General features: G+C 47.4%; 1 protein-coding gene across 4 annotated transcripts in view; it reads right to left on the reverse strand.

Moving 5' to 3' along the window:
• The window catches only part of ZMAT4 (zinc finger matrin-type 4), a 180379-nt gene that overhangs the window by 74907 nt on the left and 82345 nt on the right, over nt 1-23127 (reverse strand). For all 4 annotated transcript variants that reach the window (XR_008310949.1, XM_053268932.1, XM_053268935.1 and 1 more), the window contains exons 3-4: nt 15852-15941; nt 4971-5127 (exon numbers count right to left, since the gene is read on the reverse strand). Coding sequence is in view for 3 of the 4 variants with exons in the window: in XM_053268932.1 (XP_053124907.1) it covers nt 4971-5127; nt 15852-15941 (247 nt within the window). In the remaining variant the exon portion in view is untranslated. The remainder of the gene's footprint in view (nt 1-4970; nt 5128-15851; nt 15942-23127) is intronic.

The following is a 23127-nucleotide window of genomic DNA, read 5'->3' on the forward strand; positions in this document are numbered from 1 at the left end:
TGATATGCTGGCTCTCCTCATTATCTGCTCTGTCTTGTGGTAGCTGCTGTCTGCCCTCCTGCCACAGCCCCAATTATGCTTGCTTGGGGCTGTGAGCAGCGCTTGAAGACGGTGAGGAGCACGCTTGAGGAAGGAGCACGCTTGAGGAAGCACGGGAGGAGCATGCTTGAGGAAGGAGCTTGCTTGAGGAAGCACGGAAGGAGCACGGGAGGAGCATGCTTGAGGAAGGAGCACGCTTGAGGAAGGTGAACAGCGGCATTGGCAGCCACACCAGCCAAGTAAGGAGCTTATTACTTCTCTTGCCAGCCCCGCCCAGCTGCCCTTTACATTTGAAAGAGTCCCCCACCCCTGTATTTGTAAAGGGGATTCCTCACTGGATTTCCCTTTACAAATATATTGGCTGCCTGAACCACTGAACCAGTTCGGTCAAACAGACCAGACTGGCCGGTCGATTCGACCAAACCGGTTCGGAGCAATGCGGTTCGTTTTGAATTGATTCAAATTCAAACTGAAGCACATGCCTTGGTTCTGTGCACACCCCTAGTCTCATCCAGCCTGATATATCTGCTTGATTCTTGCACTGTTCCTGCACCACAGAGAGATGTTTCATGTCTCATCAGCTCTCCCTTCACCCCTGGCCCCAGGCATTTTCCTTCATACATATACCGCAGTGTGAATCTAATCATGGGGATAACAAAGGAAATGCAGGAATCCAGCGACAAGTTATATTTTCTATAGTTTAAAGAAAATGAATGGCTCTGTTTTCCTTTTGCCTCCCAGCCTCTAGGATTATCTGTAGTAGCTGTGCGGGAGCCTTTGGGTGTTTGGTACCTCGTAAATAAAAAATAACTTTACACATCTGCAGAACTGCAGGACTTTATCGTCAGAAAGCGACTTGGACATGTTGTTTCATGATGCCTCCGGCTATAAAGCTAGAGATTCTGCTCTTCCGGCCAGACCTCTCTTTGTTTATCAGTATGTTGATGCCCTGGAGGGAACAGAGATGACATAACTTGCTGGAGATGGCAGCATCCTCTGAATTTATCTCTGCTGCGTGCTTAGGAATTATAATGGAAGCTAGCTTGCTTCACCCTGGCTCTTTCACCTAAAGGTAAAGGTAAAGTGCGCCGTCAGATCGATTTTGACTCCTGGAGCCCACAGAGCCCTGTGGTTGTCTTTGGTAGAATACAGGAGGGGTTGACCATGGCCTCCTCCCATGCAGTTGAGATGATGCCTTTCAGCATCTTCCTATATTGCTGCTGCCCGATATAGTACCAGCGGGGATTGGAACCAGCAACCTTCTGCTTGTGAGTCAAGCATTTCCCCGATGCACCACTTAGCCTAGGTTAAATATATTAGCAAAGCTGCTGACATCTTGAGCATCACCCATTTTGGGCCAAAAGCAGAACGCAAAGGAAGCGATGAGGGTGGAACAGCTAAGGAACTTTGAGAATGACCAAAAAATATCTTCAATAAAATGAGTGAAATTTGTTCATCGATTCAGTTTGGCTAGTTCAGCCACCTTGCCAGGGAATGCCAGTGAGGGATGGATAGCTTTGCTTGCAAAGTGGAAAGACAGTCTCTCCTCTGTCTCTCCCAGCCACCCCTCTATCCCCCTTTCCTTGTGCATCCAGAGGCTAGGGCGGATATCTCATTTTTCACTTATGAGAACATCTGCCGTCACTGTTAGGTATTACATTTTAATGGCTGTGAGACACTTTCAGAGATCATTTTTGCCTGTAGAGATAGTAAAAGCCACCTAATGGCACACTGGGGAAATGACCTGACTAGCAAGCCAGAGGTTGCCGGTTTGAATCCCCGCTGATATGGGAAACACCTATATCAGGCAGCAGCGATATAGGAAGATGCTGAAAGGCATCATCATCTCATACTGCACGGGAGGAGGCAATGGTCAACCCCTCCTGTATTCTACCGAAGACGACCACAGGGCTCTGTGGGCGCCAGGAGTTGAAACTTGACTCGATGGCACACTTTAGCGATAATAAGGCTTAAGGTGAGAACTGGGCCTCAACTAAAGCAACTGATGGGAGGGTGGGCCTTTCCTAATAAGGTAAAAAGCCTGGGAAAGTCCAAGCAGGACCAATCCTGGGTGGGAACTATACATACAGCCACCTACTGGAGGGGAAAATGCTTTTGTTTGGTTGATTTGTCTGTCCCAGGAGGGCCCTGAGGTAGGGATGTGTCAACAGGCTCAAGCTGGTTCGACATCGAACCTGGCCAGTTCGAGGGCTTGCCCAAACTCGAGCCGAACCCTCCCTGACCCGTCCGGGGGTTTTAACAATAACAAAAAAGAATTATAAAAACTCACCACCTCCGGGGGTGCTACTGGAGTCTCTGGTGGTTCCCCTTCCACCCCCTCTGGTGAACCCATCAGCCTGGTTTGAGCCCTTGAGTCATGACCAAACCCATGCAGATGCCCAGTGCGCATGCACGGTGGCCTCCAAAATTCCATAATCATGAAGAGACTCAGAACAGGCCGAAAAAAGACTAAAATGGCCCAAACCAGGCCAATGGAGACTGAGGGGTGGCCGGCGGGAGGAGAGGGCCCCGCTGCGGCCCCAGGAGTGCTACCCAGAGGCGGTTAGTTTTGAGGGGAAACATTATTATTATTGTTTTGTTAGAACCCCCAACTGGCTCAAATTTGAGCCGAACCGGGGAGAATCCATAAATGGATTCGCTCAGTTTGGGGGTGCAAAACAGAACATGCCCAGTTCCGTTCGAGCATGATTTGGACTCACACCAAACCAGGCATACTGGTTGCATGCACACCCCTACCCTGAGGAAGCAGCAGACTGGAGAAGAGGACGACCAGCAGCAAGGTGGATGGCCTTGATTACAACAGCCATGAATGCACCACTGAGACACCTTAAAAGCCAAGTTGAAGACAGACTATCCTGGAGAGAATCTATCTGTGTGTTCTCTAAGAGACGACACTGACTTCATGGCACTTAATCAATCAATCAGTTTCCAAGCCAATCTAAGTTTGGCTTCTTCTACCTCATGCCCATGAGCTCCCAAGTCACCCTGGGGGTCTCACACACCCAGACATTCATTCCCCTTCCTTGCAGCCCGACTGACTCCGCTGGTGTCCCAGTGGCAGCAATAGGGAGGATTATTAGAAGGCTGAATTGTGCCCTGCTTCTGCATTTCCTGCAGCTGTTGTTCAAACTCCTGTTGGAAACGTAAAAAACTCTTCTAGGTCATTGTTAAACAGGCTGATGTGTTTCGGTATTGATGTGATGTTTTACATAATTTGTGCAACCTAAATCATGCTCCCTCCGGCTAAACAAGTTTGAGTATTCTGGCAGAGTTTGCTGCACTTTTATTAATTGCTCCACTTCTAATCTCCACAGGAACGCACTCCCTGTGGATATGAAGGGATTATCTTCCTTGAAGGCCTTCAGGAGAGCCTTAAAGACCCATCTTTTTAGCCTGGCTTTTAATGTTGTCTCGTTTTTAATTTTAATTTTTAACCTGGTTTAAAACATTTTCTGATTTTAATTGTTTTATTATGGCTTTTTGATTTTAATGAAAACCGCCCTGAGCCACTTTAGGAAGGGCGGAATATAAATGGAACAAGATGAATGAATGAATGAATGAATGAATAAAATAACTGATTGGGCTGCAACATAAACTCTTTCTTAATCTGAGCCTCATTCTACTCCAATCTCTGCCATCCATTCGAGGGGCCTATACCCAGGCTCCCTTTTACAATGAAAGCAGGTGCAGTCTTTCACACAAAAACACATATGATTGTACAGACATCTGTTCACTCATACAACATAACACCCTGGTTCACACATTCATCAAAATCAGGAAAGGAGGCAGGCTACAGTGGTTTGCATGGTCATGTGAACTCACAAAAATCCCTCCAGTCTAGGTTGCCACCCATGGATGTGTCACTCTGCCAAAGACTCTCTATGATCCTGAAGTGGAAGCAGCTTCAGCAGGACTGGGTTCACCTCCTGCTCCTTTGGGGCAAATCAAGAGGGCAGCTGCTGGCATGATGCTTTCCCATCTGCTGATGGCGCAAAGCATGCTGGGAAAGCATCAAGGCCTTGAAGGACTTTCAACTCCCGATTTCAACAATGGATGGTGCACCCGGCGTAATTGTGTGTTTCCTGGGTTTGTTGACCCAAACAGAGGTTCTGGTCATCTGCTGCTTATGAGATAGGAGCTCTCCAACCCATCCCCAAATGGTTGTCTGAACAGACCTACGCCTGAAGAGTGCTAAAGGTAGCTTTCTCTTCTTTGCCATCTACGAAATTCTTCTCTTCCGTTTTGGATTCAGGCACAATGGCAAAAGCTCGGCTCTTTTGCCCGTTAAGAGGTTAACGAGCATTTTGCGGTTAAGTAAACAATAAGATGACTAGATTATCTGCCGCCGACTTTTCAAATGTGAAGGTGAATGGGGTCTGCATTACTGGAGCCACATGGCAGTCAGACAACATTCAAGAAGGCAACCAACCAAAAAACCCCACACATTTTCAAAGACTCAATTCCACCCCTCGAGTGAGGAACAAAACGATACTCGACTCTGTGCGAGCGCTAGGAGGAGAAATAAATGGATTCGCTCAGTTGTCAATTAAAGCCTTGCTTATGCACTGCTGGAGGGGGCTGACAGCAGTTCCCTACATACGCACACAATTCAGAAAGCACAAACATGAAGACATTTTGTGAGTGGCAAAGCCCAGTGGGCTTGGCTGATCGTCCACAGGAATAAAGGAGGCCCTAATGAGCATCCGTATTCCTTTTTCTCTTTTTTTTAAAGGTTGCCATGGCAAAAGAGCTCAGTGAATAGCTGCTTTTGTTCAACTTTCTTGCTCCGCGGTCCATGTGCCATCTCGTTGTCCTTGCTTCTGGTCAGCGGGAATCTGAAGGGTGCACCGGAGAGGACAGAGGATACCATTCTGTCAACCCGCCCCGCCCCTCAACGCCTTTGGACCTACCTGTGGCCTTTAATGTCGGCTGCTCCCCGAGCAACAGCTTTAATCTTTTGGCATGGATTTTCCCTTGATAGTGTGACTCAGCCACGACCGCTGAAGTAAAGGACATGTTACAGAGCGTGCAGCACTTGTTCTTATCTACGGAGTCTTCATCACTGCCCTGAAGGACAAGAAGGGGGTGGAGGGAACAGGGTGGTTGTTAGCTACAGATGTGGAAGAGGTTGCAGGCAAACTCCAGCTGGGTGCAAAACCAGCAGGGAACTTGAAGTTAGGAACATAGGAAGCTGTCATCTACTGAGTCAGAGAACAACAAGGGTAACACATGGAACCAAGGATATCACAAATGAAAAAGCCGTGTGAGAAGAAGAAAAATACAGTGGGAAACTAATAAAACATATTAAACTTGCTCAAAATGGATGTTATAAGTTTAAAGTCATAAAGAACAATTTAGAATATCAATATGCTTAATATTAATATAAGAAACATCAGTTACAAGATTAAATACACACACACACACACAAACACACACACACACACACACACACACTATAATCCAAAAACTATATAGAAGCTGTACATAAGTATTGATGAGTATTCCAGTGTCCAAAGAATAAACGTCCATAATTAGGTGGAAAAATCCATCCGATGTTGGAGGAGAGTTGAAAGCAGTGAAGGCCATCACAAATATGCCATGAATAGATAAAGATGAACTCTAGGAAATATGATGATGTAGAAGGAGAAGCTGGACTTTTTGCATGGACCCATTAAAACAAATTCCTTCAGTAAATCACTCCAAACAGAGTGTAGGTCTTGTAGAAATCTCCGTGGGTCTCTCATATATAGATGAATAATAAGCTTTACTCCTTATTCCAAGGTTTTAAAAAGTAAAACTTAAATAGGCATATTCAGATATTCCAGGGTGGAATCAAAATAGTCCTTGAAAAGCTGTCTAGAAATCAGCTATTTTCGCATTTGCTTCATCGTGAAGGACTATAAATAAATATAGGACTTTCTTCAAAGATTTGAACTTTATCTCTGTGTCAGACCATCGGTCCATCCAGCTCAGTACTATCTTCACAGACTGGCAACAGCTTCTCCGAGGTTGCAGGCAGACCTCTTTCTCAGCCTAATCTTGGAGGTGCCAGGCAAGGAACTTGAAGCCTTCGGCATGCAAGCAGGCAGGTGCTCTTCCCAGAGCGGCCCCATCCCGTAAGCACAGTCCACTTACTATGCTCACACATGTGGTCCTCCATTCAAATGCAAAACAGGGCAGACCCTGCTTAGCAAAGGGGGCCATTTATGCACCCTTTCATACCACAAGTCATACCACACGACCAGCTCTCCTCCCCCAGCTCGAGATAGGGGGGAACCCAAAGTTAGGAGAGGAGAGCTGGTCTGGTGGTAGCAAGCATGACTGGTCTCCTTAGCTAAGCAGGGTCTGCCCTGGTTGCATATGAATGGGAGACTAGAAGTGTGAGCACTGGAAGATATTCCCCTCAGGGGATGGAGCTGCTCTGGGAAGAGCATCTAAGTTCCAAGTTCCCTCCTTGAGAGCATCTCCAAGATAGGGCTGAGAGAGACTCCTGCCTGCAACCTTGGAGAAGCTGCTGCCAGTCTGTGAAGACAATACTGAGCTAGATGGACCTATGGTCTGACTCAGTATATGGCAGCTTCCTATGGTCCTAGGCTTCCCTTCATTGGGAAAGAAGAGAAACACTACATGAGAAGGTGAGGTGAACAGCACCATCTACAACAACAACAGCAACAACAACAAATATTTAGAGATATAGAGAGAGATGGAGGAGTACAACCCTGTTAATTCTCTTGGATCTCTCAGTGGCTTTCGATACCATTGACCATGGTATCCTTTTGGGTAGGCCGGCTGAGTTGGGTGTGGGAGGCACAGCTTGGAGGTGGTTCTACTCCTACCCTGAGGCCCATTCCCAAAAGCTGGTGCTGGGGGACTACTGCTCAACCCCTTGACAGTTATGCTATGGGGTTCCACAAGGTTCCATTCTTTCCCCTATGCTGTTCAACATCGACATGAAGCTGCTGGGAGAAGTCATCCAGAGATCTGGCTTGAAGTGTCATCAGTATACAGATGACACTCAGTTGTATCTCTCTTTTTCATCCGATGCAGGTGAAGTGGTGACTGTCCTGAATTGGTGCTTGGAGGCAGTAATGGACTGGATGAGGGTGAATAAGCTGAGACTTAATCCAGAAGTACTACTGGTCGGTGGTTTCTCTGCCCGGGTGAACGATGTTCAGCCTGTTCTAGATGGGGTTGCGCTCCCCCTGAAGGACCAGGTTCAGAGTCTGGGGGTGCTCATCGATCCAGCAGTGTCACTAGAGGCTCAAGTGGCCTCTGTGGCTCGGGGTGCCTTTCATCAGCTTCGGCTGATATGCCAACTGCGACCGTACCTGGACAGAGAGAGCTTAGCCACAGTTGCTTTGGTCACCTCTCGCTTAGATTACTGCAATGCGTTGTATGTGGGGCTACCTTTGAAAATGGTGCAGAAACTGCAGCTGGTACAAAATAGAGCTGCAAAATTATTAACTGGGACTGGACGTTTTGATCATATTATGCCAGTGCTTCGTCAGCTGTGCTGGCTCCCAGTATGTTTCCGGGCCCAATTCAAAGGGATGGTTTTAACCTTTAAAGCCCTAAATGGCTTGGGACCAGGTCATTTGAGAGAGCACCTTGCCCCATATGTCTCGACAAAGTACTTTAAGATCTTCTTCAGAGGTCCTCCTCCGGGTGCCCCTGCCAAACAAGGTGAGGCAGGGGGCTAACAGGGAGAGGGCCTTTTCAGTGGTTGCACCCCACTTATGGAATGGCCTCCCCAGTGAGGTTCACCAGGCTTCATCACTTTGTTCTTCTAGATGCCAGGTGAAGACCTTTTTGTTCACAGGGTTTTAAATTTTAAATTATTTTAAGTTCGGGTTTTCAGATTTCTTCTGATTTTTAACCAATTTTAAAATGAGTTTTTAAGCTGTTTTGTATCATATTTCAGCGCGGATGGCAGGACCTGTCACAATTTCCTATTCACATATACTCAAAACCGTGGTTGGTCAAACCGCGGTTGGCAGGGGATGACTGTACAACAGTTTGTTCATTGTTACCCTAATCTAGACCCTAACCCTTTGCTCTATGCAAAAATGATTATTTTCCCATAATCATTCGGGGGGTAGGGATAAAGAAGGGGTAATCTCACAGAGAAAGATATACATGCAACGACGCTGTCACCTATTTTCCATTTCTAGGGCACATACATTACCCAAAATCACTATGAGCATTCCTCTCCTGAGATTTTGGTACCAATGGCCAAAATTTGTGGGTCTGGATCATGAGTTATAATATACGTCACCACCTAGCCACACTCTCGGTGGAAGAATTAAAGCAAATAATATCATTTCCATAAATCTACGCTGCTCATTGGGAAAATGGCTGTGATTCTTTGGTCCCACGTCTGCTTGAGGAAGTCAAGAAACCTCCCCCACCCCCCACTGCCACAGCTTCCACCGAAATTAATTAACATTCCATTTATAATCATTAGCTCTCGTACACTCAGTCTTCTTTAACCTAAATTACTCTTCCACCCCTACTGCGTTACTTCTGATGTATTGATTGTAAAATAAATCATATCCCGCTCCGCCTTTTTTCCTGCTCCCCAGAGCTAAATAGGTCATACTCTTTTAATCTCCAGTGCTCATCAGGTAAAATCTCAGCTCTTATGTTTTTTAGAAGTGTTTCCAGATCAGCTGTGAAATTTTGGCATTAAACAGCCTACTTCTTATGCAGGGCTGAGTTATCTGAAGTCATCGCTGAAGCTGCGTTCTGAAGGGACCGTGAATTCCAAGTGCATATCTGGGACAGATTATAGACTCAATCGCTATGGATCACGGCAATCAATCACACAGCACAGCTGATGAACAGCCAAAGGTTTCGAAGCAAGCAGTCTCTGGATATTGATTGACAACCCGAGAGCGGCCATCTTTGTTATGGAAAGTGGCAGGAAGGCCGGTCCTGCTCTTAGATCGGGTGACTATGTCTCACCTCGAGTGGCATAACTTGTCAATGTTTGTATTGTTGTTTTTAAGACCATGTCAAGGAGCAGGGAGGGCCCATTTGGTTAATCAGCCCTTGGCATCAAAATAGCCCAGTAAGGCTGTTCTCATGACCATAGTCTGGGAAACATCCCAGCGGGGATTCGAACTGGCAACCTCATGCTTGCTAGGCAAGTCATTTCCTGCTGTGCCATTAGGTGGCTTACATAGATATAAATAGATAAATAAAATGGCTCCCCTGTCCCCAAAGGGCTCACAATCTAAAGAAGAAACGTAAGACAGACCCCAGCCACAGCCGCTGGAAGGATGCTGTGCTGGGGACGGATAGGGCCAGTTGCTCTCCCCCTGCTCAAGAAAGAGAATTGACAAAGGCGCCTCTTTGCTCAGTTAGCAGGGGACTTTAGCTATCCTTTTAACCTCAGGCTAAAAGTGAGGAAGGAGGAACACAGAGCCTGTCCTACCTCATCTTCTGCTTGTCTGAGCCACCGCTACTTTTAAACTGCACCTGGGCGGCGGGCGGCCATGCTTACCATAAAGTTCAGAGGTGAATGGGAAAATAGGGACATGTGGGCAGGTATGTGATCACAGCCTGAAAAAGCAACAGGCAGGGCTGCACAACTGTAGCCCTGCTGCGGATGTGGACTACAGCTCCCATAATCCCTTACTTTTGGCCACTGCAAGTCAAAAAAGACAGCTTGAGGGCCAAAGTTATACAGCCCTGTATCTCCCTCCTTCCCTCCCTCTTCTCTCATACGCTGTTTTAATAATTGTGCAGAAGCAGTTTCCACTTTCTCACCTAAATGTGTTCTTCCCATTGATTTTGCTTCGTAAAACTATTTGGGGCTTCCGTCTGTGGTTTCAACAAGCATATCATTTGCACATTTTTTATTTTTTTTTACTGTGCAGAAAATAAAGGAGAGATGACTTAAAATGCAAAGGGCAGATGAGTTCCTCAAATGAAGCACGGCAGCTCTAGCCAGAGGTAAAGTAAAGCAAAGTGTGCCATCAAGTCGATTTCGACTCCTGGCGCCCACAGAGCCCTGCGGTTGTCTTTGGTAGAATACAGGAGGGGTTGACCATTGCCTCCTCCCATGCAGTATGAGATTATGCCTTTCAGCATCTTCCTAGATTGCTGCTGCCTGATATAGTACCAGCGGGGATTCGAACCGGCAGCCTTCTGCTTGTTAGTAAAGTATTTCCCCACTGTGCCATTAGGCGGCTTATAGCCAGAGGTGAACCTAGATAATTTTGGAGCCTGGACCTAAAGGCCTTTGGAGGCTGCCCCGCTCCCCCACCAATTAAGCATCATCATGCTTGGCCAGGCGACCACACCACCTGGGAGAGACTGTATATTAGGCGGTATATACATTCAATAAAATAAAATAATAAAGAAAGAAAGAGGATTTTGGGTCGCCCAGCGGCTATGGAGGCCCTGGACTTCGGACCCGAATTCCAGGGGTAAGAACATGTTTGGCTGTAACGGGATCTAATGAGTAGTTAGTTAGTGGAACTTCCAGGTTCAGAGGCACTTTATCTCCAAATACCACTTGATGGGGCTGGGAGGAGGAAACAACAGGGAAAGGTTCTTCTTTGTGTGTTTGTGGGCTTCCAGGAAGCAGATGCCTGCAAACTGAACCAGATGCACTTCAAAACATAAAAACCACCTTGCTGGGTCAGTGCCATCTTGTACCCTGCTTCCCACAGTGGCCCACCGGATGCCTCTGGCAAGAGATGAAGGCATGCTCCCTCTCTTGTTTATTTCTGCTTTATTAAATGTTAGCTGAAAGACAGACACAATTTAATATAATCAAAAAAATAGGGGCATTTTGTTGGCAGGTATGTAATCACAACAGGGCACAGTTTTTAGGGCAAGTTTGGTTCCTACAGGAAGCAATCTCTGGGGGATGTGTGTAATTCTGCACCCAGAATAAGTCACTGACTTTCCCCTTGACTTTATTATAAGGAGTGTATCTATGGCCACTAGCTTGGATAGCTTTAAAAGTGACTTAGACTTGTCCTCCATGAATTTCTCTATCAGCGGCTACTAGTCTGGTGGCTATAGTCCACCTCCAGCCTCAGAAGCATGATAAGAACAGCCCTGCTGGATCAGGCCCACGGCCCATCTAGTCCAGCATCCTGTTTCGCACAGTGGCCCACCAGATGCCGCTGGAAGCCACAGGCCGGAGTTGAGGGCATGCCCTCTCTCCTGCTGCTGCTCCCTTGCAACTGGTACTCAGAGGCACCCTGCCTTTGAGGCTGGAGGTGGCCTATAGCCCTCCGACTAGAAGCCGTTGATAGACCTCTCCTCCAAGAAGTTCTCCAAACCCCTCTTCAAGCCATCCAGGTTGTTGGCTGTCATCACATCTTGTGGCAGAGAATTCCACAAGTGGATTATGTGTTGTGTGAAAAAGCACTTCCGTTTGTTGGTCCTAGATTTCCCGGCAATCAATTTCATGGGATGACCCCTGGTTCTAGTGTGATGTGAGAGGCAGAAGAATGTCTCTCTATCCACTTTCTCCACTCCATGCATGATTTTACAGACCTCTATCATGTCACCCCACAGTCATCTTTTTTCTAAACTAAATAGCCCCAGGTGTCGTAGTCTTGCCTCATAAGAAAGGTGTTCTAGGCGGCCCCTGATCATCTTGGTTGCCCTCTTCTGCACCTTTTCTAGTTCTACAATGTCCTTCTTTAGGTGTGGTGACCAGAATTATACGCAGTACTCCAGGTGTGGCCGCACCATAGTTTTCTATAAGGGCATGATAATATTAGCAGTTTTATTTTCAATCCCCTTCCTAATGATCCCTAAATTCCTAATGATGCCTCTAAATACCAGTTGCAGGGGAGCAACGGCAGGAGAGGGGGCATGCCTTCATCTCTTGCCTGTGGGTTTCTCAGAAGCATCTGGTGGGCCACTGTGTGAAACAGGATGCTGGACTAGATAGTCCTTGGGCCTGATCCACCAGGGCTGTTCTTATGCTCTTCTGTTCTGTTCTTATTCAGTGTGTGTCACAGTCTATCAGACAGGCAGCTCAGCTCTTTGCAAGGTGACTGAAGAGAGAGGCCAACACACCTCTGTCGACCTGTTGCTCCCAAGAACATGTGCACAAGATTGCAGCCCTACATGCAATATCCCCACATCAGCCCGTTTGCTTGCCGTGTCCAGCACTCATGAAGTGGATGTTCTACAGAAGTGGCAGCTGGTACTTCATTAACGGCATAAAATGCCTGTGCCAAGGAGTCCAGTTGCCTCAGTACTATTTTTAGCAGGAAAGTTGCCACTAGCTGTGCCATTTTCCGCTAGAAGCGTGCCGGGAGGATCCATGAATACAGGCCGTGAAAGGGGCTCTGATGCATGAAACCCTTCTCTTTATCTTCTTGTTTTCAATACCGCAATCCTATCACAATCATATCCCACATCCGCTGCCTGAGAAGCATATGCGGCACCTATAGCTTTATGAAACTGTGCAACCTTTTCGCAGAAGAAGAGAGCTGGTCTTGTGGTAGCAAGCATGACTTGTCCCCATAGCTAAGCAGGGTCTGCCCTGGTTGCATATGAATGGGAGACTTGATGTGTGAGCACTGGAAGATATTCCCCTCAGGGGATGGAGCCGCTCTGGGAAGAGCAGAAGGTTCCAAGTTCCCTCCCTGGTTTCTCCAAGATAGGGTTGAGAGAGATTCCTGCCTGCAACCTTGGGGAAGCCGCTGCCAGTCTGTGAATACAATATTGAGCTAGATAGACCAATGGTCTGACTCAGTATATGGCAGTTTCCTATGTTCCTATGACTTGATTAGCAAGCCAGAGGTTGCTGGTTCAAATCCCCACTGATATGTTTCCTGGACTATGGGAAACACCTATATCGGGCAGTAGCAATATAGTAAAGATGCTGAAAGGCATCATTTCATACTGCACGGGAGATGGCAATGGTCAACCCCTCCTGTATTCTACCAAAGACAACCACAGGGCTCTGTGGACACCAGAGGTCGACACTGACTCAATGGCACACTTTACCTTTATCGGACCATAATATTCAGTGGCTGCATTGTCTGACACTTTGCGGTAAAGTTCTGGTCTGGTGGAGCAAATGTGGGGATGGGAAATATTTTGGCGGGAGGCGCATTTGCTTGCTCCCCCTTGGACGTCGGAGTAAAATCCCCCTTGCTTGCTCCAAGCCTATGGACGTCGGAGTAAAATGAAGAGGGCAGTCCCAGTCGAGTGGTCGTGCCATTGCATTCCCTCCGCAAAGATTTGCCCTGCCACAAAAGTATATGAAGTGAGTGGAAGGGGTTGCAATAGGGGAAACCGTGGGAGTGGGATCTAACTGGGATTCCAAGATATGCGGGTGGGCACAATTGTGCTCTTCCCATTGGATATAGGGCTGTAGATCGGTGGTTGCCCATGTGCTATGCATGAAGAAGGTCCCAAGTGTTCAGTCCATGGCAGCATCTCCAGGTAGGCTGGGAAAGACTCCTGCCTGATACCTTGGAGAGCTGCTGCCAGTCTGTGCAGGCAATACTGCGATAGGTGGACCAAGGGTCTGAGTTGGTAGAAAGCAGCTTCCTATATTCTTATGACAATGCAAGCTTTTTCAGGAGCAGAGCTGGTCATGTGATAGGAACCTAGGAAGCTGTCTTTAACCGAGTGAGACCATCGGTCCATCTAGCTCAGCATTGTCTTCACAGACTGGCAGCGGCTTCTCCAAGATTGCAGGCAGGAGTCTCTCTCAGCCCTATCTTGGAGATGCCAGGGAAGGAACTCAAAACCTTCTGCATGCAAGCAGGCAGGTGCTCTTCTTAGAGTGGCCCCATCCCTTAATGGGAACATCTAGCAGTGCTCACACCCATGTAGTCTCCCATTCAAATGCCAGCCATGGGACCCTCCTTAGCAAAGTGGAGAATGCCACGCTCGCCATCACAAGGCCACCTCTCCTCTTCTCTCAGCATAAAACACATTTATGGCTAATCAAAATCTGGTTGATTAAGAAGGGAAATGTTCTCAGCTACAGGGGCCATAAATGCACCGGAAAGAGTTACGTCAAACTGTTCTGTACGCTTCAAGCCGTAGGGAATTCTTTCAAAGTTGTTTCAAAGTTTAAGTGCGGCGGGAAAGGCTCTCAGTTCGTGGATCGACAGCCTCCGTAACTCTCAAAGAGCCACCCACGAAGGTTTTGTTTGAAAACCTGACATTTCAGAACATCTATTTGTCCTAAGCTTCCGTGACATTGTTTCTCTTCAACCTACTTGCAGAGAGATGTGAGATTTTGGTTGTTGCTGTTGTGCTTTCCACCCCCTCCCTCCTGACAAATCAGATATATCTTATTGTAAATTCCGGCTGTTTCTCTTTTTCCCACTGTCAACTAACTCCTCATCTTTGTTCAGATGTGATGCTGCAGATTGCTGCAAAGACCTCCAAGGACTGCTTTAAAAGAATCCGATCCCTAGTTAATTGTGCTTTTTGCATATTCCCTTTTTGTCGGGCAGAGCTGGTCATGTGGTAGCCAGCGTGAATTGCCCCCTTGCTAAGCAGGGTCCACCCTGGTTTACATTTGAATGGGAGACTACCGTGAGCACTTCAAGATATTCCCCTTAGGGGATGGAGCCGCTCTGAGAAGAGCAGAAGGTTCCAAGTTCCCTTTCTGGCAGCATCTCCAAGATCGAGCTGGGAGAGACTCCTGCCTGAAACCTTGAAGAAGCCGCTGCCAGTCTGTGAAGACAATAGTGAGCTAGATGGACCATTGGTTTGACTCAGTATAGAGCAGCTTCCTATGTTTTGATGAATACGAAGATATTCCCCTTAGGGTATGCAGCATCTGCATGCTTGCATGAAAAAGGTTCCAGGTTCACTCCCTGGAATCTCCAAGTAGAACTGGAGAGCCATACCGCTCTGGATGGGGCCTATCCCAGTTTATCAAACAGCCAAAGCATAAGGATTATTTCCAGCCCCCACAACTTCATTAAAGTTTCATTGTGCTACATTTCACCCTCCAATGCTGCGATCATCTGTCTCCCCACGATTCCATATTCATGCCTTGACATACTGCTAATTCACAGAGCTTCTCTTTAAATAACATCCTAGCACTTCAAAGCAAATCTTGTAGAGCCGGAGGAAGGAACTGGAGCAGTTTGATGGTCTCTGAATGAGTTGCTGAGAAGAGCTTATGAAAGGCTCAGGAGCTGCCAACAGCCTGCTGGAATGTGTCCCTCAAGCAATCAGAGGGTGGGCGGGGGAATAAAATATTTCCATGGCTCTACAGCCGAACGTCTTTATTTTCAAAGATTTACTAGGACTAAGACATCTGAGATGCTGGAAAAGGAGACATGACAGGCAAACGGATGAACACAAGCGTCAAAATGTCTCTTGTATCCTTAGATTATCCACTGGATTGCATAAGAATGAAGCCGCTAGCCTAGATTGCTTTTGCCTGATCAGGTCTTTGGGGTCCAACTCTTGGGAACCAAGAAAGCTTATACCGTGTCAGACTATTAGTCTGTCTAACTCAGTACTGTCGACTTTGACGGTCAGCAGCTCTCCAAGGTTTTAGGCAGGAGTCTCTTCCTGCCCCACCTGGAGATGCCATGGGGTAAATGGGGGACATTCTGCATGCAAGTTGGTCCTCTACCACTGACCTGCATTCCCATCTCCTTAAAAAAAAATAAAAAATCTTAGGCAGACAGTGCTCACATGTAGTCGCCCATCCAAATACAAGCTAAGGGGATCAATCCATGCTTTCCTTTGTCTGTTCTGCAGCGCATTTTAGGTGTTACAGTCCTGCAGTTCCGATTGGGTGGCTCCTCACGGCTAAGCATGATACTCACATTTTCAGATCGCAACTTCTTCGCAGGGCAGCCCCCGTCGATCGGGTGGAGCATGTAGTAAAGCCGGACTTTGCTGGCATGTTTCCGACTCTGTGAAGGAAGACCAAGAAGTTTTGTTTTAGCTGTCAAGACTTTCTGCCAGGACTACAAAAGAGCCATTGAGATGGAAGATCCCCTTCAAAATGTCCTGTCTCTCTTACATTGTATTCAAGAGCATATTCAGATGTGTGTCAGAGAGGGGAGAAGTTCTGGATCACAACTTTTTATTAATGTAGTAAAATTTGGTTGCGTCCAGTGTTCGCTCTAACAGAGATTCCCAGATGTCGTTGACTACAACTCCCATAATCCCCAAGCAAAAGCTATTGCAACTGGGGATTCTGGGAGTTGTAGTCAACAACATCTGGGAATCCCTGTGAGAGGGAAAACTGGTTGTGCCACTCTCACTTTGAATAAATATTGTGGGTTTTATGCACATTACAGAGCCACATAGTCAGCAGAGTTACACCTAGGTAATTTTGGAGTCGGGACCTAAAGGCCTTTGGAGGCCCCCCACTTGCTGGAGCACCCCCCCCCCTGCTGCATTAAGCATTATCCTCCTGCCCCAACACACACACCATAACACACACAGTATTTTTAACGTGCAGGTTCTTGAGGGCAAAAAACAGCAACTGAACTCACAACAATGTAAGAATATAAAACAGGTATATTTATTGGAGCAGTGGGGAAATGACTTGACTAGCAAGCCAGAGTTCAAATCCCCGCTGATATGTTTCCCAGACTATGGGAAACGTCTATATTGGGCAGCAGCGATATAGGAAGATGCTGAAAGGCACCATCTCAGACTGCGTGGGAGGAGGCAATGGCAAACCCCTCCTGGATTCTACCAAAGACAACCACAGGGCTCTGCGATCGCCACGAGTCGATACCGACTCGACAGCACAACTTTACTTTTACTTTATATTTATGCAAGTACATATTAGCAGAAACATTTCAACACACAACTTAGCATATTCCCATCCCACATATTTCTTTCCCCACTCGGTCTCTAAAGCACCCAGCTCAGGTCACAATCACATTCAGCTGCCCAGAGCAGAGCGGGCCAGCAGTGACCACACCCGGCCAGGACAGACTAAAGAGGATTTGGGGGGCCCCAGGGGACGTGGAGGCCCTGGACTTCGGCCCCAAAGTTCAGGGGTAAGAGCACCACGGATAGTCAGTGGGGCCGCTGTGGGAAGAGCATCTGCCTGCTTGCATGCAGAAGGTTCCAAGTTTCCTCCCTGGCAGCATCTCCAAGATCGGGCTGAGAGAGAGTCCTGCCCTCAACCTTGGAGAAGCCGCTGCCAGCCTGTGAAGACGGTACTGCACCAATGCTCTGACTCAGTATATGGCAGCTTCCTATGTTCCTAAGCTGTGCCCCACATATTATGTTTGTGAAATAGAAATGGGGACAGGTGGGGGAAAACTATTTGTCTGAAGGGGAACCTGACCCCTTCGCCCCTTCTCTGAAGCCACCCATGCTTCTGAGATTTCAGCAGATTTTTCTCATACACTTTGAAGCCCCGTTTCACAATCTTAAGGTCTAGAAACTTGTTTTCCACCCTTTTAAACAACAAGAAAAAGCCGAGAGAGTCCAGAAGCTGAAATCTGCTCCCCATGTGTGATTTTTCAGTGACTCTTCAAACCCGTCACCCCTATTGCTTCTTTGCTTGCTCAGAGAGAATTCCTCCCAATGAAAGGAGGCAAGAGAAAAGTGTGGATGCAACAGACACCCCGAGAAGCAAGCATGTCAAGCCCCTAGAAACCTGGCCATGGCTGTCTGTTCTCCCCGGAGATGAGGGCCAGTTGTCTGGAGAATTCTGAAACGCTGTGCAGGCCACCTGCCATTTGGGCTTGCGCACTGCAGCAGCCTAGGAAAAAGAATGATGGATAGAAATGTAATAACTGAAAAACCAGCGGGAGTGTTGGAGGGTGAAAGGGCTGCAAACACCTGAATTCAATCAAATCCCTGCTTGCAGCCTGGGAATGACAAATGGAATTGACAACACGCACACTGGCGCTGAGGGCACCATCGGCATCAAGAATTCCAGGTGCAAAAGGAAACGGCAGAGGAGGACGCCTTCCAAAATCACAGTGAAAATAAATTTACTTTGTTTTCAAAGTTTGAAAATAAATTAATTTTTTAAAAGTGGGTTTCAGTGCTTAATTAATGGATTGATCACCAGAAATGCTACAAAGTATGCACCCATACCCCAGCTACGGCTAATTACATTTTAATTTGCATTAATCTCAGGCAGAGAGTTAAGCGCATGCTTAAATGGAATGTTCCCTGCCCCTGAAACCAGTTAGACTTAAGAACAGCCCTGCTGGATCAGGCCCAAGGCCTATCTAGTCCAGCATCCCGTTTCCCACAGGGGCCCACCAGATGCCTCTGAGGAGCCCACAGGCAAGAGATAAAGGTGCACCCTCTCTTCTGCTGTTGCTCCCCTGCAACTGGGATTTAGCAGCATCTTGCCTCTGGGGTTGAGCCAAGGTGCCTCAGTGACTTAAAAGTGACTGGACTGTGTGTTACATGATCATTAGCCTAAGCCAGGGCTACACAACTTTGGCCTTTTGGACTACAACTCCCATAATCCTCAGCCACAGCGGCCAACAGTCAGAGATGGTGGGAGTTCTCGTCCAACATTTGCAGGATGTTGTGCAACTTTTTGTGCAGCCCTCAAGACATGTTGGTGGCCAAGGCATACCCTCCAATATTCTTCAAGATGAAAACGGAGCACGTAGGAACACAGGGAGCTGTTTCTGCTGAGTCAGACTATTTGTCCATCTAGCTCAGGGTTGCCTGCTCTGACTGGCAGCAGCTCTCCAAGGTTCTAGGCAGGAGTCTTGCCCAGCCCTACCTGGAGATGCTGCCAGAAAATTGAACCTGGGACTTTCTGCATGCAAGCAGATGCTCTACCACTGAGCTACGGCCCCATCCCCTAAGGGGAATGGCTTACAGGAGACAGTGCGGAGGGGGCCATGTCTGATTCTGGCTCTAGACGAGGAGTCCTGAAGGAGGAAGCTGAAACTTGAAGAGCAGCAACCATCACAACTCAGAACGCTCTGTTTAAAAATGCATCCTCAGAATCTGCCCTAATGGTGAAACAGAGACATGTATCTAGAATCAGAAAATCGGGACTATTCCTGGGAAACGGAGATCATGGAGAGGTCCAGATAATTAAGACTAGTGTGTGCCATTATGCAGTCTGAGATTGCAAAGCATTTACAGATATTCCAGCCAGGCTCATGAATGGGGGCCATTGGTACCATCTAAGTGGTGCAGCGGGGAAAGGCTTGATTAAGAAGCAGAAGGTTGCCGGTTCGAATCTCTGCTGGTACCTCTATCAGGCAGCAGCGATCTGGGAAGATGCTGGAAGTCATCATCTCATACTGTTAGGGAGGAGGCAATGGTCAACCCTCCCGGTATTCTACCAAAAAGAAAACCACAGGGCTCTGTGGGCACCAGGAGTCGAAATCGACTTTGACGGCACACTTACCATCTCAGGGGATGAATTCTCATAGAGACTTCTGGCAACATCTGCCACAGAAATGGAAAGTAACTGATAGCATTGTTGCCCTTACAGCATTCTCTGTGCTATCAGCCCTCCTTTATCCCTACCCCTATTTAAGGTAAAATTGCTGTCATTCTTGCACAGGGGAAAGGGCTCGGGTAACAATGAACAAATGGCTGTACTCCCACCATGGAGTCCTCTTTGGAGGATGTTTCCTGCTAATTTTCATTTCCAATCCTCTGGCAACATCAATGGAACTTTAGAGTAGCTTTTGTGTTTTTAAAACTGATCAAAGCTTTTTAAACACCCCGGCACTGGCCACTGCAAGCAGAATGGTCAGGACAACATGACCCCTGGACTTGGGGGCCAAGGTCCAGGGCCTCCACGTCCCCCTGGGGTCCCCCAAATCCTCTTTAGTCTGTCCTGGGTGGTGTAGTTTGTGCCCTCAAGAATCTATGTGTTCAAAAAGGATGCTTAACTTGCAGTGGGGGGCCCTTTAGGTCCAGGCTCTAAAACTACTTAGGTGCACCTCTGGTGTTATCACCTGTTTTCATTTCTAGGGGTGCAGACCCTGTCAAAAACCCCAATGAGCATGGCCCCCCAACCCAGATGGTACCAATCACTTCAACCGGGTTGTGGGCTAAGAGGGCAGGTAAGGATTCATCTGCCTCTTTCCTGTCTTTAATTGCCAAGCATACATTAATCCTGATAAGTACAGCTGAACTCTAGACAGGGTGCCTTTCTCTCTTTCTTTCTTTTTTCTTTGCTTCTTCCCAGAGATTCAGTTCCACGAAAAGTGCTAATTAGGCAAAAGGGGTGGAGGGGGAAGACGGCAAGAAATAAGAATCCCTTTCGAGTGCGTGGAGGGTCTATTTCGTGTGATTTCTTGCATTAACAATTTTGCATTTTAAGCAAAGTCATTTGTTTCGATTCCAGCGGCATTAGGTTTTATGCTTCTGGGACTAACGATGCTGCTTGTTAATTAATACTTTGGCCTCCAGTGTTCCCTGCTTTCCTGGAGGCAAGACGCAGCCTCTCCCACAAACACAGATTTATTTGGGGTTTTGGAAAAAGTCTGAGGCTGTCAAAGCGGGGGAGGGGGGAGAAAATGCCAGGGCTGAAACCTAGCGTCTAATTTGCGCTACCGAGCAAGCTTACACATCCTTTCAGCTTTCTGAGTTGAAAGGAGGCCAATGGCACTTATATGGGAACAACAGGAGAGCTGGTCTTGTGGTAGCAAGCATGACTGGTCCCCTTAGCTAAGCAGGGTCTGCTCTGGTTGCCAGGAGCGTAGCAAGGTTGGAGTGGGCCCAGAGACAAGATTTTAAAATGGGCCCACCCCTCACTGAAGCTCAGCTCATGAAGTAAAGAAATCTTAAAGGAGGCTGAATAGTGGTGATAAAAAACATAGTAAAATTTTGTCTCTGTCTCTGACTCTGCCGTCTCTGCCTTCTCTGTCTCTGCCTCTGTCTCTGTAGTCTCTGTCTCTGCCGTCTCTGTCTCTATATAAAACCTCTGTGCCACAATAGAACATCATCCTAAAATATTTTTTTAAGCTTTTGTAAATTGTGGACAATGCAAGTCATTTAATGGTACTAGAGAAAGACATGTTGTTCTGGTAGCTCCAGGTCTTAACACTCACATCAGTTTCGGAGGATGAATCCAACTGAAGGAAGCCTGGGTGGGTGCACAGCTGGGGGAGTCAGTGACGTGACTTGCCTCGGGGGGGGGGGCAAGGCAGGGGGGCCCCAGACAACTGTCTCCCCTTGCCCTATTATAGTTATGCCCCTGCTGGTTGCATATGAATGGGAGACTAGAAGTGTGAGCACTGCAAGATCTTCCCCTTAAGGGATGGAGCCGCTCTGGGAAGAGCATCTAGGTTCCAAGTTCCCTCCCTGGCAGCATCTCCAAGATAGGGCTGAGAGAGATTCCTGCCTGCAACCTTGGAGAAGCTGCTGCCAGTCTATGTAGACAATATTGAGCGAAATGGACCAAGGGTCTGACTCAGTATATGGCAGCTTCCTATGTACCTCCTCTTTGTTCCCATGGGGTTTGTGCAAAAGAACTTCCCGTTGGGTTGCACGTCACGGATCAAGCCCTGCTCAGCCTCTGGAATCCCACCTTCTGCAGGAGGAGACCTTGCGTCTCTCACACCTCACTTGTCCATTCCTGCGGTTTTCAGGACGGATTCTTTCCACACACACACACCCTTACTTTTTAAATTGTGTCCCTCATCACCTAAGGGGAATATCTTATAGCACTCTCATATAGTCACCCATCCAAATGCAAACCAAAGAAGATCCCACTTAGCGGGGGGGCAATTCATGTTCCCTACTGTGACTGGCTCTCCACCTCTCAACAAATCATGGAAAACAGGCGATTGGACATGACAGATAAATGGCACGTCCAGGTACAGATAACGCAATGTCCCAGGGGCCTTGGACCTTCGGAACACAGGAAGCTAGTGGTCTTATACTGAGTCAGACCATTGATCCATCTATCTGTCCACACAGACTTGGGTTGGCTCTTCAAGGTTCCAGGCAGGAGTCTTTCCCAGCCCGACCTGGAGATGCTGCCAGGGACTGAACTGGTGGTCTTCTACTCGCAAGCCTGCAGATGCTCTTCCACTGAGCTGTGTCCACATCCCCCAAGGGGAATTCATTACAGAGCACACATCTCCCATCCAAATGTAAACCAAGGCAGGCCCTGCTTAGCAAAGGGGACCGTTCATGCTCGCTACCACAAGACCCGCTCTCCTCTCCTTCAGCAGGGGAAGGCCCATTCCTTTCATGTCCCACTTGAAAGCTTCCTGAGAGCTTCTGTTTGACTACTACAACTAGAAACAGAGCACTGAACTGGATTGACTGATCTGATCCAGCCTGGTAATCCTTATCATCCCAAATCAATATATCCATCACTTACCATCAATACATTTGCATACCTCCCCATCTCTAACAACTTCTACTGTAATGCGCTCTACGTGGGGCTGCCTTTGTATGTAGTCCGGAAACTACAGTTGGTTCAGAATGCGGCAGCCAGGCTCATCTCTGGGTCATCTAGGAGAGACCATATTATTCCTGTATTGAAGGAGTTACACTGGCTGCCGATATGTTTCTGGGCAAAATACAAGGTGTTAGTTACAACCGATAAAGCCCTAAACAGCTTGGGCCCTGGGTATTTAAGAGAACGTCTTCATCGTTACGAACCCCACCGCCCATTGCTATCTTCAGGAGAGGTCCGTCTGCATTTGCCACCAGCTCGTCTGGTGGCTACTCAGGGACGGGCCTTCTCCGTTGCTGCCCTGAGGCTTTGGAATGCGCTCCCTAGTGAAATAAGAGCCTCCCCATCTCTGACAATTTTTAAAAAGTCTTTAAAGAGGCATCTGTTCACCCAGGCTTTTAACTGATCCGGTTTGGATTGTTTTTAATGTTGTTTTAGAATATTATTTTTAAAAAATGTAAATTGTTGTGTGTTGAATTTTTTTTTGGTTTTGTTTTTATCTAAAGTTTTAATGTTTTATCTTGTAAACCGCCCAGAGACGTAAGTTTGGGGCGGTATAAAAATATGTAAAATAAATAAATAAATAAACTTTGGGAAAGTCTTTAGAGGTCAGTAGAAGTTCATCGGTTCACCCAGGCTTGATAGTTGTAACACTTTTTTAAGATGTTGAGGCGTTTCACACGATCGGTGTGAAGTGCCAGAGAGGGTTCTGCGGGGAGAGCAGC

Source organism: Hemicordylus capensis, chromosome 8, assembly GCF_027244095.1.
Source record: "Hemicordylus capensis ecotype Gifberg chromosome 8, rHemCap1.1.pri, whole genome shotgun sequence".
NCBI lineage: Eukaryota > Metazoa > Chordata > Lepidosauria > Squamata > Cordylidae > Hemicordylus > Hemicordylus capensis.